Raw genomic sequence first — 16,244 nt, forward strand, 5'->3', positions numbered from 1 at the left:
CCCAGTGCTGATCACAGGCGTGCGCCACCACACCTGGCTACTGTGATGTTTTAAAAAATGTAAACATTTACTATATTTTGCAACCACAACCTCACAGTATGCACAAGGTTTAATAAATTTAAGGAACCAATACTTAAAATAAATGATATTAAAGAGCCAGGGAAGGGTGGGGAGTGCTGGTCTGTAGCACAGCACCTGCTTAGTATGCACAAGGCCTTGGTTCAATCTCCAGCACCAGAAAAAAGACAGGTAGGGAATTACCATTTACAGGAGCTTTGAGACACTGTAACAGGTACTTTACCTACTTTTATTAGTGTCCTCCTTTTACATACGAAGAAACTGAATCTCATAAAAGTCTTTTAAGATCTATTCTTAGGGTTGAGCACATAGCTAAGTGGTGGAGTCCTTGCCTAGCATGCATGGGGTCCTGGGTTTGATCCCCAAGACCTTAGGAAAAACATTCTATCCTCCTTTGTACCGTACCTTTATGAGGAAAGCAAGAGTGGAAGGGATTTGGCAGAATTTGCAGTGGAAGAAACCAAGGATGACCTGAAGTCTTGGGCTGAGTGGGTGGTGGGACTAACTGCTAAGGTGGAGGACACAGGAGCAGACAGAAGTTCATGGGCTCTTGGAGGGGGACTTGCTGGAGTGAAAGGAGCCCCTAGGCAGAGGAGGCTGCCAGCAGTGAGATTAGATTGTTCTTGGACTGGGAGGTGCTCAGCCCATGCCCAGCCACCTCCCTTTCCATGCCCAGACATGCTGCTGAATTAGCTTAGGGGAAGGGCACATTTTCCTAATTGGCACCAAGACTCCTTTGTGTGCTGTGTTTCTTGTAGCTGATACACCTGGGCTGCCGGAAATTTGGGACTCATCAAAGTAGACAGGAAAATTAAAGCCGCATAAGAAGGGTAAGAAAGAGGGAGGGAATTGAGAAAGAGATAGCCCTAGGGCCCAGCTTGGAAAAAAGCTACCCTGCAGGAAGAGGAGCCCTTGGGTAAGTGAGGAAAGCTAAGCCAGGCCCACACGGAAGAGCCAAGATGATGAGAAGGTGCAGGAAACAGGAGAGGAAGTGTCAGGGGCTGCCACTGGATCTGACAACGGGGCTGAGCTTGAGGAGCGATCGCTCCTGTGGAGCAGGGGCAGAGGCCAGACAGCAGAGCCTGGGAGGGAGGGAGGGAGAGGTGAGGAGGTGGAGCCTCAAGTGTGAAGCACGATTTCGAGAGAGGAGCACAGTGGTGATGGCAAGAAAGGAAGCGATGTGGGTGTGTGAGGGCTGCTCTCGCGCTGGGGCAGGGGCTTCCCTGAGCAGAAGGAAGTGGGCAGGGTCCAGAGCACAAGTGGCCTTAAGTCTGGGGAGGTGGGAGGAGGAATGGAGAGGAAGGGTGATGTGGGAAGGGCTGGAGGTTTGGGGCTTCATGCTGTGTCCACACCTTGGGTGCAGGGTCACGATATCTGAGAGGTACTCGGGGCAACCTTGCGGTTAAGAGTAGTGTTGTGGTTAAGAGCTCAGGCCCTACAGCAGACAGCTCAAGTTCCTATTCTGGCATCACAGCGCGGCCTCAGGCAAGTCACTTAACCACCGGGTATCTCAATTTCCTCAACTGTCTGATGGGGGTTAATAGTACCTAGCTCACAGCTTTGTAATGTGAATTAAATGAATGCATGTTATACAAAGCAGAGCCTAACACAAAATAAGTCCTGCTCTTATCGTATTGATTATTAAGGAAGAGGCTGAAGTCATGAGTCTGGGTGAAGGCAAAGCTTTGAAAAACTTAGCGCTGTGTCCTGTCTATCCAGTCCTTTGACAGTTCCTCCTTCCCCTCTTGCACACACCATTTGCCAATGCTTTCTTCTCTTTCACTAATTGTGCCCAGTACTCAGGTGTGGACTGGCCATCGCAGAGTTCACTGAGACTTCGGCACCACTTGATTTGAAAATTATGCGCATTTTAATTCAGCCCATGCTAGTCACAGGCCAGTTTACTGATCACATGATATCTGAGTCTTCTATAGCACCTGTGGTCACTTCAACTCTTCCAATGTATGAGGGTGATTAGAAAAGGCAGTGAACGGGCTGAGGCTGAGGCAGGAGGATCACTGTGAGTTTGAGACCAGTCTGGGCTACATAGTGAGCTCCAGGTCAGTCTCAACTACATAGTGAGACCCTGTCTCAAAGAAAAAAAAAAAAATTAAACATTCACTGTTATTTTCAATCACCCCATGTACTTGCATAGTTGATTTAGAGGTGCACTTCAATCCCAGAAAGAACCCCCAAGAGAAAGTAGAATGAGTAAAGCCTGAGGTTGAATTTGAGACTTAGCACAACATTCTCAATTTATGAGTGAGGGCAAAGCAATACTCAGAGCTGGGCAGGAATAGTCAGAAAGGGGAAGAGAAGCAAGATAAGTTGTTGTTCTAGAAAGCAGAGGAGGAAAGAATTGGGAGCCAGGGGTGGGATAGGGATCTGAAAGATGGCCTGGGGTGGTGAATAAAGACCCAAGGTGGGTGGCAGAGGAGTTTAGGTGGAGCATATCAGCCAGCCTCCTGGGCAGGACACTTTTCCTCTTTGAATCTCAAGTTCCTTATCTATAAAATGAGTACATGGAGGGCTCCAGTGAGATGGACCAAGAGACCTGTGGCACCCTGATGAGGTCACGAGTCACTGGCTTCCAGCTATTTCAAAACACCCAAAGCACTGAAAGCTAACCTTTATTGGGGACCCACTGTACGCCAGGCAATCCCCGCTTCCCTGATCCTCACACCCAGGCTCTGAAGCAGGAACTGTATGTGAGCCCTCTTTTACAGGTAAGGAAACTGAATCTTGGCTTGTGAGGAGACTGCTCAGGAGGCTGAGTTCGGGGTTGAAGGAAGAGTACCTGATTCTTGCCTGCCCTTCCCAACAGGTGGTACTTTGGAAAGATCAGGAGGAAGGATGCAGAGAGGCAGCTGCTTTCGCCAGGCAACCCCCAGGGAGCTTTCCTCATCCGGGAGAGTGAGACCACCAAAGGTGGGGACAGCATCACTTGCCCCTGGCAACTGGGAGACCCAGCCATCCCGTGTGGGTTTAGGGTTGGCAGGTAGTTGACTGGATCAGGGCCAAGACTGGGATCAACAGGAGAGACAGATCTCAGACTGACTCTGGGTTCTAGAGATGTGACCTTTAAAGAGTCTCCAGCTTGTGAGAAGGGCCTCTTCCTGCTACCAGAATGAGGGAGAGGGTGGCTGTGGATCCAAAGTACTCTTCCCCACAGGTGCCTACTCCCTGTCCATCCGTGACTGGGACCAGACCAGAGGCGATCATGTAAAGCATTACAAGATTCGCAAGCTGGACACAGGTGGCTACTATATCACCACACGGGCCCAATTTGTGTCCGTGCAGGAGCTGGTGCAGCACTACATGGGTGAGACAAAATTCAGACCCCTAAGTGAACCCGCTGGTGTGTTGTCCCACTGGGGAGACTAAGGCCCAGAGAAGGGAAAGGTTTTCCAAAGTGGTAGTGTCAGAACCAAGTATGAGTTCCCCTCCCAGTCCTGGATCCTGCTCTGTAGAGTCCAGAGGAAACTGAGGCATGAAGCAGCCCATGGCCAAGTAGTGCCCCCTAGTGTCTGAGTGGGAAATTGGCCAGAATCTGGAATTTAGAGGGTCTCCCGCCCCACCAAGGCACCAGGACAGGGAGCCACCACCACAGGGTGCTGACAGAGGCTGGTCTGCACATCCCTGAGGGACTCCAAATGCTGGGTGGAGTTCGCATGTCACAGGGCAAGGTTGACAAGGGAACCATTAAGAGGCACTGGCCATTGTCCAGCCGAGAGGTAATTTAATCGGTGGCGGTGGAGAAAGGTAGAAGCAGATTCTGAAGCTGGTAGGAGCAGCATGAACCTAGCCCGACGAAGCACTGGCTGTGGGGTTGAGGAGAAGGTGAAAGTCAGTGACCCAGTTTTCACCTTAATTGGTTAAGCCAAGGACAAAGTCCCTGGAACTCACTGGACCTCACATCCACAACACCGCCTGCACGTTCAATGCCATTTCCACCTGTCAGAATCCCATCTTATCTTTCAAGGCCCAATTGTAGGCCACCTCCTATAAGAAGGTCACAGTTCTTATAGGGATCATTTTTCCCTCTGGGTGCCACTTCTTTCCCTGGGCGCCAACATGTTCACCCACTGCTGGCCCGTGACCTCACCTGGAGCCTAGTTACTTACATCTGATTTTATTTTATTTTATTTTATTTTATTTTATTTGTACCAGGGATCAAATTCAGGACGTTGCACTTGCAGGGCAGGCCCGGTGCCACTGAGCTAAATCCCCTGCCCTATTTATACCTGATCTTGAGGCCTGACCTGGGCTGGGGTGGGATGAGGAGTTTGGGGGCGTCCTGGCCCCCCCGTGACCGCCCTCCTTCGCCCCCACCCCAGAAGTGAATGATGGGCTGTGCTACCTGCTCACTGCGGCCTGCACCACCATGAAGCCGCAGACGCTGGGCCTGGCAAAGGACGCCTGGGAGATCAGCCGCAGTTCCATTGCTCTCGAGCACCGGCTGGGCACCGGCTGCTTTGGGGATGTGTGGCTGGGTATGGAGGTCCCAGGATCCCAAGCGGGGGTGGGGCGAGGGACTGGGCTGGCTGCGAGCGGGTTTTGAAGAGAGGTGGGCGCCCGGCAGGCACGTGGAGCGGCACCACGAAGGTGGCGGTGAAGACGCTCAAGCCGGGCACCATGTCCCCGAAGGCCTTCCTGGAGGAGGCGCAGATCATGAAGCTGCTGCGTCACGACAAGCTGGTGCAGCTGTACGCAGTGGTGTCGGAGGAGCCCATCTACATCGTGACGGAGTTCATGTGCCACGGTGAGGGGCGGGGCCTGGGAGGGCGGAGTCTGGGGCGAAGTTTAGTTGAATGGATGACCCATGGACCGTGTGCAGAGTCTTAAGGAGGGGCGGGGACGCGCAGAAGTACTGAGGAGCTTGTGGGCGGGGCCTAGTTAGAGGGGCGGAGCCTCCGAAGTGTGGCGGGTGATCTGCTTCTGGGTTGGGCCTGCTGGGCAAAGGAAGGCAGCATCTGGGATCTGGGGCAGAATCAAGTGGGACGCGTCCGGAGGGTCAGGAGATGTGGGCAGAGTCGGTGTCCGAGGCAGGGCCTGATCCAGGTGAGACGACCAGCCAGTTGGGGACAGGAGGCAGAGACAACCTCCATGGAGCCCACAGAGGGAAAGCAGGCAGGGCGTTGCGTCTTCTGATTTTCTGCTTTCCTCTTGCTAGGTAGCCTGCTGGAGTTCCTCAAGGGCGGGGAGGCCCGGGACTTGAGGCTGCCCCAACTGGTGGACATGGCATCCCAGGTAAACTGGACCAGCAGCCTTGGTCTCCCAGACCTCCTTCCTGTTATCCTTCCACAGATTTCTCCGCCCGGGAACACCTAGCCTGCCCCTGGGAGTGCGGCCTTCCCGCTGTATCTGCTGTGACCCCCGAGGCAGGGCACTGCCTCTCTCTAAGCCTCAGTGTCCCCATCTGGAGAGAGAGGGGATTTTTCAAACGGTCCTTCAGCCCTCACACAGGCCGAGGTGCTGTGAGCCCACGTGAGCTCCCATCTCTCCACTCGGCCCCTTCCAGGTAGCTTCAGGCATGGCCTACATGGAACGCATGAACTACATCCACCGAGATCTGAGGGCTGCCAACATCCTGGTGGGGGAGCGGCTGGTGTGCAAGATTGCTGACTTCGGGCTGGCCCGCCTCATCACGGATAACGAGTACAACCCCCAGCAAGGTGTCCTGCTTCCCTCACTTCCCCAGAGCTCGGTCCCACTCAGGACCCCTCTCCCACCCCTGCCTATCCCAGACATCCTGATGGCTATAAGAGGCAGCTGTGAATTCACATCCCCGATCAGCCACTTTAAGTCCTCAGTGAGCAGCCTGCCTGATCTGTACGATGAAAGTATTCAATAGGTCAACAGGTACTTATTAAGCAACTACTACATGCCAGCCACTGCTATGATTTCTTTTTTTATCTTTTTCTATTTTGTAGTACTTGGGATCAATTGCTGAATCACATCCCTGGTTCCAGATAGGGTCTTGCTAAGTTGCCCAGGCAGGACTCAAACTTTGCTATTCTCCTGCCTCATCCTCCCTAGTGCTGGGATGACAAGCATGAACCACCATGCCCACTTTGCCGTGATTCTTTTCTTTTAAATTGAGTTTATTGGTACATTTTAGGTATACGGTACAGTTACATTCATTATTGGGATCTGGTACCTTTACATGACAGGTCTTGGTTCTCATTTTTTCCCCTTGTCCCTGCCCTCCCTTCACCCCCTCCTCCCCTTTGCTGTAATTCTTAAAGGAGAGACAATAGGGCATAATAGTGTGATCTCTGTAGCCACAATGCTTGGTATGAATACTAGCCACCTGCTGGCTGTGTAAGCTGGGCAAGTTACCTTATTCAGGGCTTTCTTTTCCTCAGCTGTAAGATGAGAGGTCTAAGAGTATCTACCTCTGGGGGTTTGGAGGAGGGCTCAATGAGTTAAGTTATAGCACATAAAACAGAGAGCATAGCCCAGTGGTAGAGCATTTGCCCACCATATGCAAGGCCTGTGGCCCAAATCCCTAATGCTCCAAAAGAAAACGATTAGACACATGACAAGTGATATCTACACCAGGTCCTTTCTGCTATACCCAGAAACCTCTGCTCAGGATCCCCAAGATCCCCAATTCTTCAAGCCCCATTCTTTTAATCCAGCAGTTCGCAGGGAGACCCACCACCACCACTAACTTTCCTTTCTTCCCCTACCTCTTCAGGGACAAAGTTCCCCATCAAGTGGACAGCCCCAGAGGCTGCCCTCTTTGGCAGATTCACCATCAAGTCAGACGTGTGGTCCTTTGGGATCCTGCTTACTGAAATCATCACCAAGGGCCGAGTCCCCTACCCAGGTGTGTCAGGGCTTGGGGGTGGCCATGGGGAAGGGTTTCTCCAGGTTGCCCTCTTGGGATGGGCCGGGCCCCTGACTGATGGAGCCCCACCCACCAGGTATGATTAACCGGGAAGTGCTGGAACAGGTGGAACGTGGCTACCACATGCCGTGTCCCCCGGGCTGCCCAGTGTCCCTGTACGAGGCCATGGAACAGACCTGGCGGCTGGACCCGGAGGAGAGACCCACTTTCGAGTTTCTGCAGTCCTTCCTGGAAGACTACTTTACCTCCACAGAGCCGCAGTACCAGCCTGGGGATGAGACATAGCTCAGAGAGCCATCAGCCACCTCTTAGGAGGAGCCTACCAGCCCTTGCCAGTCCCCAGGGCTCCGGTGCCAAAGTCCCCAGGTATAGAACCACACAGAGTGCTAGTATGTCAGAGGAGACCAAGTGCTCTGGCCCCATCTAGGGCAACCCCCTTGTTTGACAGATGGGCAAATGGAGGCTAAGAACTCATCCCTCAGCCACTCTGACCCTTAGCACTGTTGCTCCCCTTCCCTCTTAAGTCTAAATCTAGGACAACCCACTCATTTACAGATGGAGGAAATGGATGTTATAGAGCATCTCTCATCCACTCTGACCCCAAGCACTGTTTCTCCTCTTCTCAACTCAGGCATGTGTGCCTCTAGCCTCTCTTGCCCTGCCTCCCCAAAATGCTTGTATTGTCTAGTCATTGTCTAGTTATTTGTCTAGTTATTTATAAAATGGTATATCCCTTCCCTCACTTATCTTCTATCCCTGCTTAAGAATTTACCTCCTACTCTCAGTTCTCTCGTGCCTGTAAGTTGCAAAGATGGGCAGCCTTCGCTGGACCCCTTTCCTGCTGGCTGGGAAGCTGTGGTCCCGGCCCAGATTTGGGTTCAGCACCTCTCTGAACAGTGTGTGTTTACTGATTGTGTAAATGAGGAAAATAACAGTATGATTCCTTGAACCATGAAAATTACCTGAACCTTCCTTTAAGAGGGATGGTGGTAGGGCTGGGGATTTAGCTCAGTGGTTCTGCCGCCTGCCTTGCAAGCGCAAGGATTTTAGTTGGATCCCTGGTACCAAAAAGAAGTGGGGGGGATGGTGGTTGCTGGGAGGTGTACAGAATGGGTTTGGTCATTGGGAGCAAGACGGGAAGGTGAGAGAGTGCTCTGATGCCTACCAAGCATGGGACACAGAAGGTATGGAGTTTTAGGATGACACCCTAAAGTTCATTGACCATCCCCATGTGAATTTAGGATGACTTGAAAGGTGGACACAAAGGACAAGCAACTGGACATAAATCAAAATGTCCCCCTCGTTGTCGATGTGGCTTTCAGTCCGTGCACAATGGATTTGCTGATGCTTCACCTGATTTCAGCAGATTTACCAGTCGTCATAGGCATGTTGGGACAGCCTTTTGGGCTCTCTCAGCAGAGGCAGAGGAAAAGACAACAGCTGGCTCTGCAGAGGAAGTGGGTGGGGGAAGACTCATCTAGCTCAGTGGGTCTCACCAGGGGAGTTCTTCCCCCAGGGAACTTTTGGAACAGTTTGGAAGCAGTTTTGTTTGTTACTGTGACCACAGCCTCCTACTTGCTGGAATTAGGATATTTTTGTATTGTTTTGTTTTTTGAGATAGGGTCTCAGGTAGTGGATAGGTAGTGGAGGCTGAACTCACTATGTAGCCCAGGCTGGTCTGAACTCACAGCAATCCTCCTGCCTCAGCCTCGGGAGTACTGGGATTACAGGCGTGCGCCACCACGCCCGGCTCCCACCTCTCTCTTTAGGAAGTGTTTGTTGGCCCTGGGACTTATGAAGAGAGTGGATGGGGAAGGAATCTGGGAGCTCAGAATGGATGTTGCATTTGGCAAACAGTTCCTAGGCATAGATTCTGTGGTGGGCCCTTTGCTGAGCAGGAGGGCTGGAACACAGATATGAATAAGATCTGTCCCTGCCTTGGGGAGTTTACCTGGGCTGGGAACAAATAATAGTCATAAGAATAACAACTTATTTATTGTCTGCTGAATGTCAGATGTGTTTGCATCCTTTTTTTAATTTTTGGTGTGGTTTTTTTGTTTTTTCAGTTTTTGTTTTTTGGTTTTTTGAGACAGGGTCTCATTATGTAGTTGAAACTGACCTGGAACTCACTATGTAGCGCAGGCTGGCCTCGAACTCCCAGCGATCCTCCTGCCTCAGCCTCTCGAGTGCTGGGATTACAGGTGTGGGCCACCACGCCCGGCCTGCACCCTTTTTTTAAAAAAAATTTTTTTAATCCAGTCTTGAATTTGCTTGTATGATCAGCCCCTTTGGTAGGAGAGAAAACTGAGGCTGAGGGGTTTCATAATGCAACAGTGTCACAGAGCTGTATGTGACACAGCCACCAAAGCCCAGTGTTCCCACTCAATCTCATTGCCTTGAGGCTTTGGGGAGAGAGTATCTTTGCTGTGTGCGTGCGTACATGCATGTGCGTGTATGCCTGCACATACTCTGTGTTCCTTGTCTGTGTAGTAGTTATTGGCAGAAAGATTCCCTGGGAATCCTCTGCAATCAAGAGGCCTAAAGAAACAGTGATAAGCCAGTCAGTGCAGACTGAGGATTCCCTGTGCCCAGCCTCGTGCTGGAGGCTATTAAAGTGGGAGCAAAAGATGGAGTCTGCAAATATCTGCTCAGACTGGTTATTGTAGGAATGGGAGCCACAGCTCTGCAAATTCTCAGGAGCCAAAGCTTCCTGGGGCCCATAGTTTCTGGACAACCAAACTCACAAGAGCCTGCTATATACTTCAGAGACCTGTGCTCCTACCTGCCACAGAGTTGGTAGCTAAGGGCACAGCTCTTGTAGTGCCTGGTGTGGATCCTGTTTTTACTATACCCTGGCTGTATGATTTTGTTAGTTATTAATCTCTCCAAGCCTCAATGTGCTTATCTGTGAAGTAGCAATAAAATGTTCAGTACATGTTAGCTCTCTTTGTCCCTACTGTTTACAAAATGTGTGAGCCATTTCATCCTCACAGAGGGAAGAGAAAGCTGTTCTGCCTTCATTTTGCTAATAGTGAAATAGTTACAGTAAAGGAGATCCACATTTTCAAGGTTTACAGGGCATAAGTGGAAGCACAGGGGCTTAAACCAAATCTGGCCCCCAAATCAGTGCTCTTAGTCACTATACCCTTTTCCAGGAAGCGGAATATTCTCATCTGCCTTCCTGGGCCCTGCCTGCTACCTGGATGCCCGGGTGGTCTCAGCAAAGGCTCAGCAGGGCAGCTGAGCATCATTATATGAGGAACATGTGGAGTTCATCAGGCTCCTTACTGCTCCTCAGAAGACCAAAGCCTCCCTGTGCCTCCTGGCTCCCCATCTCTCCCCCTGGAGCTGCTGAATGAATTTCCCTTGCACCCCATTTCAGTGCAGCCTTCTGTTCCCTTCAGATAGAGCACAATGCAATTGATTAGGCTCCTGCTTTCTCAATTTCAATCACATCCTAGCCCTGCCTCCCTGAGATTACAGGCGGGTCACCTTGATTGCGGTTTGCAGGTTTGCACCGTTCACAAAACTCTTCAGTCGTTTACAAAACCATCTCTCGCCTCATTCACTCCCCCACCTGGCTCCTCTCCTTCTCGATGCATGGGTTTTACTGGCTTAAGGCTCAGAGGGCAATTTGATTTCCAAGTTCATGCTCGGGGAGGAGGCACCTAATTGACTAATGCTGGGTGTATTGCATGCATGGTCTAATTTGATCTTCACCACGAGGCACTGCAGAAGTGAAATTATCACCATTTTACAAAAAAAGGAAGTGAAGACTCAGAGGCTCCAACACTTGCCCATGGTCATACAGCTGGATTTGAACTCACGAAGACTCACGCCACAATGTCGCATTCCTTTATTTGATAAAGCAGCATGGGAAAGCATCATACGGACCCAGAAGCAGGCCCAGGAGGGCACGGTGCAAATAGGGCCTGAGGTTGCCCTGTACATTGAGTATTGTACTCAATACAAGATTGAAATCTTTCATTAATTTCAAACACGTTTACTGACATCTCCCATAGGCCAGTCCTGTCCAGGAGAAAAGAACCAGCAAACAAGTAGCCTGGTGTGGTGGCACACGCCTGTAATCCCGGCACTCAGAAGGCTTCTGAATGAAGCAGGAGGGTAGGGAGCTCAAGGCCAGCCTGCACTACACAGTAAAGTCAAAGCCAGCATGGAAGATAGTGAGATCCTGTCTCAAAAAATTAAAAAAAAAAATAGTGAGCAATTACGACACTGGGGTACTATCAGCCCAGACACCAAGGGCAATTTCTTGGAATATGTGAAAGAAGCCTGTCTGGTAAGGTCATCTCTGGCTGAGGGAACAGCATGTGGAAAGGCCCAGAGGATAGTAGAACAAGGCTCACTCAGGAAAGTGCAAATAATGAGGTATGAGAAGACGGAGGGTGCAGATGAGGCATGGAATAAGATTACAGGGTGAGAAGCTAGAGTAAAGGGGGAATATGAAGGCATATGTGGCTCTGAGATGTGGACGAAAGTCAGAAGGAAGAAACTGGGGTGGGGGTGCCTCCTGATATACTCCCACCACTCCATAACTGAGCTGGGTGGGTCTTTTATCCCTCCAGTAATTGTCTCCCAGGTCAGAATAGAAGTCTCTCTCCTCCCACCCACCCTCTATTATTACACACACACACACACACACACACACACACACACACACACACACACACACACACACGCACACACACACACGGCCTTCCAAGACTGTCCAGTAGTGATGTTCATACTCCCTCTAGTGGATAATTTCGATAGTACATCCCAAAGTGCCGAAAACTTTCCCCTGGGACGGGAGGGCCAAGTCCTTTCAGGAAAGTCCCAGGACGAAAAATACAGCACATTTCCTGCTCTCAGAAAGCAGACAGTTTAATGGTGATGGGTGTTCTGGAGACAGACAATCGGAAAACGATAATACGGGGTGTGGGGGAGAACGGGGCTGGTAGCAGTGTCTGGAAGCTTCTTGGGTTGCTTCCATAGAAAAGATTTAAAAATTTTTGAGGTCAACCTGTGCAATTTAACGACACCTTGTAAGAAAAAAAAAAAAGGAACCGGATATGGTGGTGCATACTTATAATCCCAGCACTCAGCACTCTGAGAGGCTGAAGCAGGAGAATTGTAAATTGAAGGACGTCCTGGGCCAACTGGGGAGAACTTGTCTCAAAATTTTGAAATGACAAAGGCTCAATATGAGGCCTTGGGTTCAAGCCCCAGTGGGGGTGGGGTGGGGGGGAGATTACATTCCAGACTAGACAGAATTGAGTGAGCTCAGAGGCAGGAAATGGGACCAAAGAGAGTTACAATTAGGTAGATATAACGAGGATAAAATTTGAGGGAATGGGAAAGGGGATATGAAAAGAATTAAGATGTGTTACGTACATGTACCAACTCCTCATGATGAATGTCATCATTATGTACTGCAAACATGTACTAATACAAATAAAAAATGTAAAACCTTTTGAGGAGAGCCTCAGGCATGGTTGTGCATACCCCGCAATGCCAGCACTCTGGGAGTTTGAAGCAGGAGGATTACTAGTCCAAGCCCAGCCTGGGCAATTTAGTAACTTAGCGAGACTTTGCCTCAAAATAAAATTTAATAGGTGGGGGATGCACCTCAGTGTGATGGCCCTGGGTTCAATCCCCAGTACAAAAAAACAAAAACAAAACCTCAAGGAGAGCAATAGCTAAAAATAAAGATAGTGATGGAGAAAGGAGTCTAGTTAGCCATGAACTTGGCTGCCATGGTAAGCCTCGGGCAATTGGAAGCCACCGTAGGTATTGAATGGGGGGTAACAAGGTCAGAATCACTTTTCAGAAGGAACCTTCTGGCGACTACTATGAAGGAAGGAGAAGAGGAGAGTCAAGAGAGGACACTGTTTTGGACACAGAAAATCACACCAGGTCACACTCACAGACGAACACACAGCTTTGACCAGGTAAATCAGTATGTTTGATGACATCTAGAGATACATTACTGAGGACCCAGGCTGAGTATCTACAGACAAGTACGGACTCACAGTCAGGACCTCGAACTCAGGTTCAAGAATGGGAAGCGAACCAAAAGCACTTTTATCCCCAGACACAGGCAGACAGCCAGGGCCCTGCACACTGATGGACTCAGGAATTCACACACATGCAGTGTAGCTGCCAAGGACTCTACCCTGCCCCCTCTGTCTTCCCCAGGTCCCTCACCACCTCTGGTAGGAACAAAGCTGACCTTTGCCCTCTGGCCCCTGGCCTCTCCTCCCACACCTCCTGCCCCAGAGGGAGGAGCTGTTTGAAGTCTGGGCTGCAGCTGGGTTTCCTGTTGCCCGGAGGAATGTGGGAGGACTTGGGCCAGGGAGGGGAGAGAGGCTGGCCTAGGAGGGGGGCTCATGGGGGCCTGGGGACCTTAGGCTCCACTGTACCACAATGAGGGGAGCTTCCTGATTCCTGGTCTCTTGGGCCCCAGCAGCAAGCTGCTCCCATCCAAAAGAGGGGAAAACCACGGCTATAATGGCTCCAGTCCAATAGGGCTCTTGTTCTCAGATCTGCAGCTCAGGAGAGGCCTGCTCACTTCCTAGGCCTCAGACTCCCCTCCTGTGGACTGGGTTGAGCCACTCTCTAGCAAGCCACACATTCCTTGAAGCACCCTTGAATGTGAGGCTAGCCTTGGAAATTCTACATTCAGAGAGGGAAATTTGTGCCTATCCAAGAGTTACTTTGTCCTGCTCTTTCCATGAGTTTCAGGGGCCTGGCTCCAGGCTGCTACGATCTGTTAGTTAGCATCATCATTATTACTATGACTCAATAATCTATCCCCATCCCTTTGCCAGTTTTCAAAGTGTTTTCACATCCATATGCTCAACTAATCTCAAAAGTTCTGCCTCTATGTTACACATGGGAAAAATGAGACTCAGGATAAGAGCACACACCAAAAAGGATTAGAACCACAATCACGTATGTCTGGTTCCTGGTCCACATGGCCTCCAAAACCTGAGGCCCCACAACTCTATATCTAAAGTTTCAATGAAATTTCCTGGGGTCTGGCTATATCACTTTTTACTTACCCAGAAACAGAAGTGGTTGGAGCAAGTTGAACCCAGAAAGGGATGATGCAGGTTCTTGGACAACCTAAGTCCCATTCCTCGAATCGCCTTTAGCCTACCCCTGCCGAAGCAGGCATGGAGAATGGACACTAGGTGGCAGCAGCAGCCCACAGGAAGATTCGGCCTGCACTTTAGTAGCCACCCCCCTCCCCAGCAATTTGGGAAGACTCCATGAGAAAAGCCAGCCCCCAAAAGACAGGGAGATGCTGCAGTGCTTAATTCTCAACGATAATCAGCATCTTGGGGCCAATAGCAACCACTCTTTCTGGGGAGGAGGCAGCTGAACAACCTCGGATGGGAGGGACATGCTTGGAAAACTCTACCTAGCTTCAATCCCCTTCTCAGTCTGAGCCATGATCCCTGCTTCTCTTGCCTTTACACCTCACCACTTAGCCTCCCTCCCTCTCTCCACGCCTTTCCCAAACTCCCCTTTGTCCCAACTCTGAGAACCCTGTATCCCCAGACCATCTTGTATTACCCCACCCAAAACTTGGTTCAGATGGAGCCTAATGGGTAAGAATAAAGGGGGAATGTTAAAGAAAGGGGAACTTGTGTTTTTCCCACTCTCTCCAATGCTAAGTCTGTCCCAGGAGCAAGGGGCAGCTAAGGCACAATGCTAGAGCTTCATCTACTTATGATACCTTTGGACTTGGCTTTAGAGCTGCAAAGGGTTTTAACCATTCCTGTTTGTTAATGTCTGCCCTTATAACACTTCCCATTCCATGAATAAATCTTTGAACCATAGGCCTCTTATTTGCATGGAAAAACTGTCCCCAGATAGAGGCTTTCCCAGCTGCCTGTGCCAGCCATGATGCCAATTCAATAGGTGTACTGTTTAGAGCACTTCACCTCTCTTATTACAGATGCACCTGTCCCCCACAAAGAGCCAATAGAATGCTTCACAGCCTTTTTGTCCTCTAGGGGTTCCAGACTGTCCTATAGGAGGGACTTGGGAGGTGTTGGGAAGATGGTGACAAAGAGCTACAGTCTGCAGTCTGCAAAATATCATCACCTGCCTTTATCACACACTGGCCATCACCTTGTAGGGACAAAGGAGAAACAGGTGGGCTAAGGAACTTCAGACATGGAGTGGAACGAATTTAGCCAGAAGATACACCAATGAGGTGGGGGCCAGCATAAGACCAGTCAGGGCTGGTGTCGGTAGATGCTGAGGACAGGACAGTCCCTTGCAAGCCCAGAAGTGGGAAATGCCACAGGAGAAGTCAGACCCAGGGAGATGGGAAATCCCAACTCCCTGCCCCAGCCCCCGGGTTAAGCACACGGACTTTGGAATTAGCAGACCCTGGTTCAAATCAGGCTGAGCTCCACCGCTGGGGAGACCCAGGCCTCAGTGCCCTTGTCTCTAAAACAGAAATGATAGCAGTGCAACCCTCCAGGGTCGTCCGTACCCAGGACTTGGCAGCCGCCCATTAGTTCCTCCGGCGCTGTTCAGCCACCTTCCCCGGGTAAGGAAGCCCTGGCCCTCCGCAGCAGCGCACATTCCCATCTGGGGATCAGCCAGGCAGGGGGCCTGGAGTCAGGGGATGGAGAACAGATGTGACCTGAAGGGAGGTAGGTGAAAGTGCTGAGCCCAGCTCCCAACCCCCAGCGCCACAGCGGGAGCTCAGAACTGTTGAATCTGAATCCTGCTTCCTGACACCTCACGGTTGCTCAGTCGAATTCGGGAGGGGGCTACTATCTGCATTATCCCGGACTTCTGCGCCCTCGCCGCGCTGGACATTTAGGGAAAACTAGGCGTCGGGAGGGCGAAACCCCGGGTGTCAGAGTCTGAAGGAGGGAGTCGCTGAGGCTGGACCAGACGCTGGCTCGGGCTTCAAGCCAGCTTCACAGACTCCTTCGTGCTTTAACTCAATGGGAAACCTTTTTTTAAAATGAGAGAAACTCCCCAAATAGTGAGCCTGTCCTCTCTGTTCTCCTCTTTCCCTCCCACGTAACTGGGATGCCCCCCAGCCTAGGGCTGCTCCTCTGATTCCCTATTCCATTCCCATCGCAGCCTCAGGCCCCGCCCCTTCGCTCCCACCCGCCACCTCCGCTCGAGACAGCGCCCCCCGCAGAGGCCAAGGAACGTGGGGCGCATCCCTAACTCTTGGGGAGGGTCTGTCCTCTCCGTAAGCCAGGACGCGCCTCCGCCGGCTGGCCAGATACCGGGTCCTTGCGGGCTAGCGTCCGCCCCGTCGGAGCTCCCG

At 51.0% G+C, this 16,244-nt stretch overlaps 1 protein-coding gene across 3 annotated transcripts in view; it reads left to right on the forward strand.

Annotated features, from left to right (window-relative positions):
* Window positions 1-8,983, forward strand: part of Fgr (FGR proto-oncogene, Src family tyrosine kinase) — a 22,717-nt gene extending 13,734 nt beyond the window's left edge. For all 3 annotated transcript variants that reach the window (XM_010632627.3, XM_033767581.1, XM_033767580.1), the window contains exons 6-13: window positions 2,903-3,006; window positions 3,251-3,400; window positions 4,416-4,571; window positions 4,661-4,840; window positions 5,252-5,328; window positions 5,600-5,753; window positions 6,782-6,913; window positions 7,011-8,983. In XM_010632627.3, the coding sequence (XP_010630929.1) occupies window positions 2,903-3,006; window positions 3,251-3,400; window positions 4,416-4,571; window positions 4,661-4,840; window positions 5,252-5,328; window positions 5,600-5,753; window positions 6,782-6,913; window positions 7,011-7,219 (1,162 nt within the window). In that variant the 3' untranslated portion in view covers window positions 7,220-8,983. The remainder of the gene's footprint in view (window positions 1-2,902; window positions 3,007-3,250; window positions 3,401-4,415; window positions 4,572-4,660; window positions 4,841-5,251; window positions 5,329-5,599; window positions 5,754-6,781; window positions 6,914-7,010) is intronic.
* Window positions 8,984-16,244: the final 7,261 nt, after the last annotated feature.

Source organism: Fukomys damarensis, unplaced genomic scaffold, assembly GCF_012274545.1.
Source record: "Fukomys damarensis isolate Sample0158 unplaced genomic scaffold, DMR_v1.0_HiC HiC_scaffold_23, whole genome shotgun sequence".
In the NCBI taxonomy this organism is placed as follows: Eukaryota; Metazoa; Chordata; class Mammalia; order Rodentia; family Bathyergidae; genus Fukomys; species Fukomys damarensis.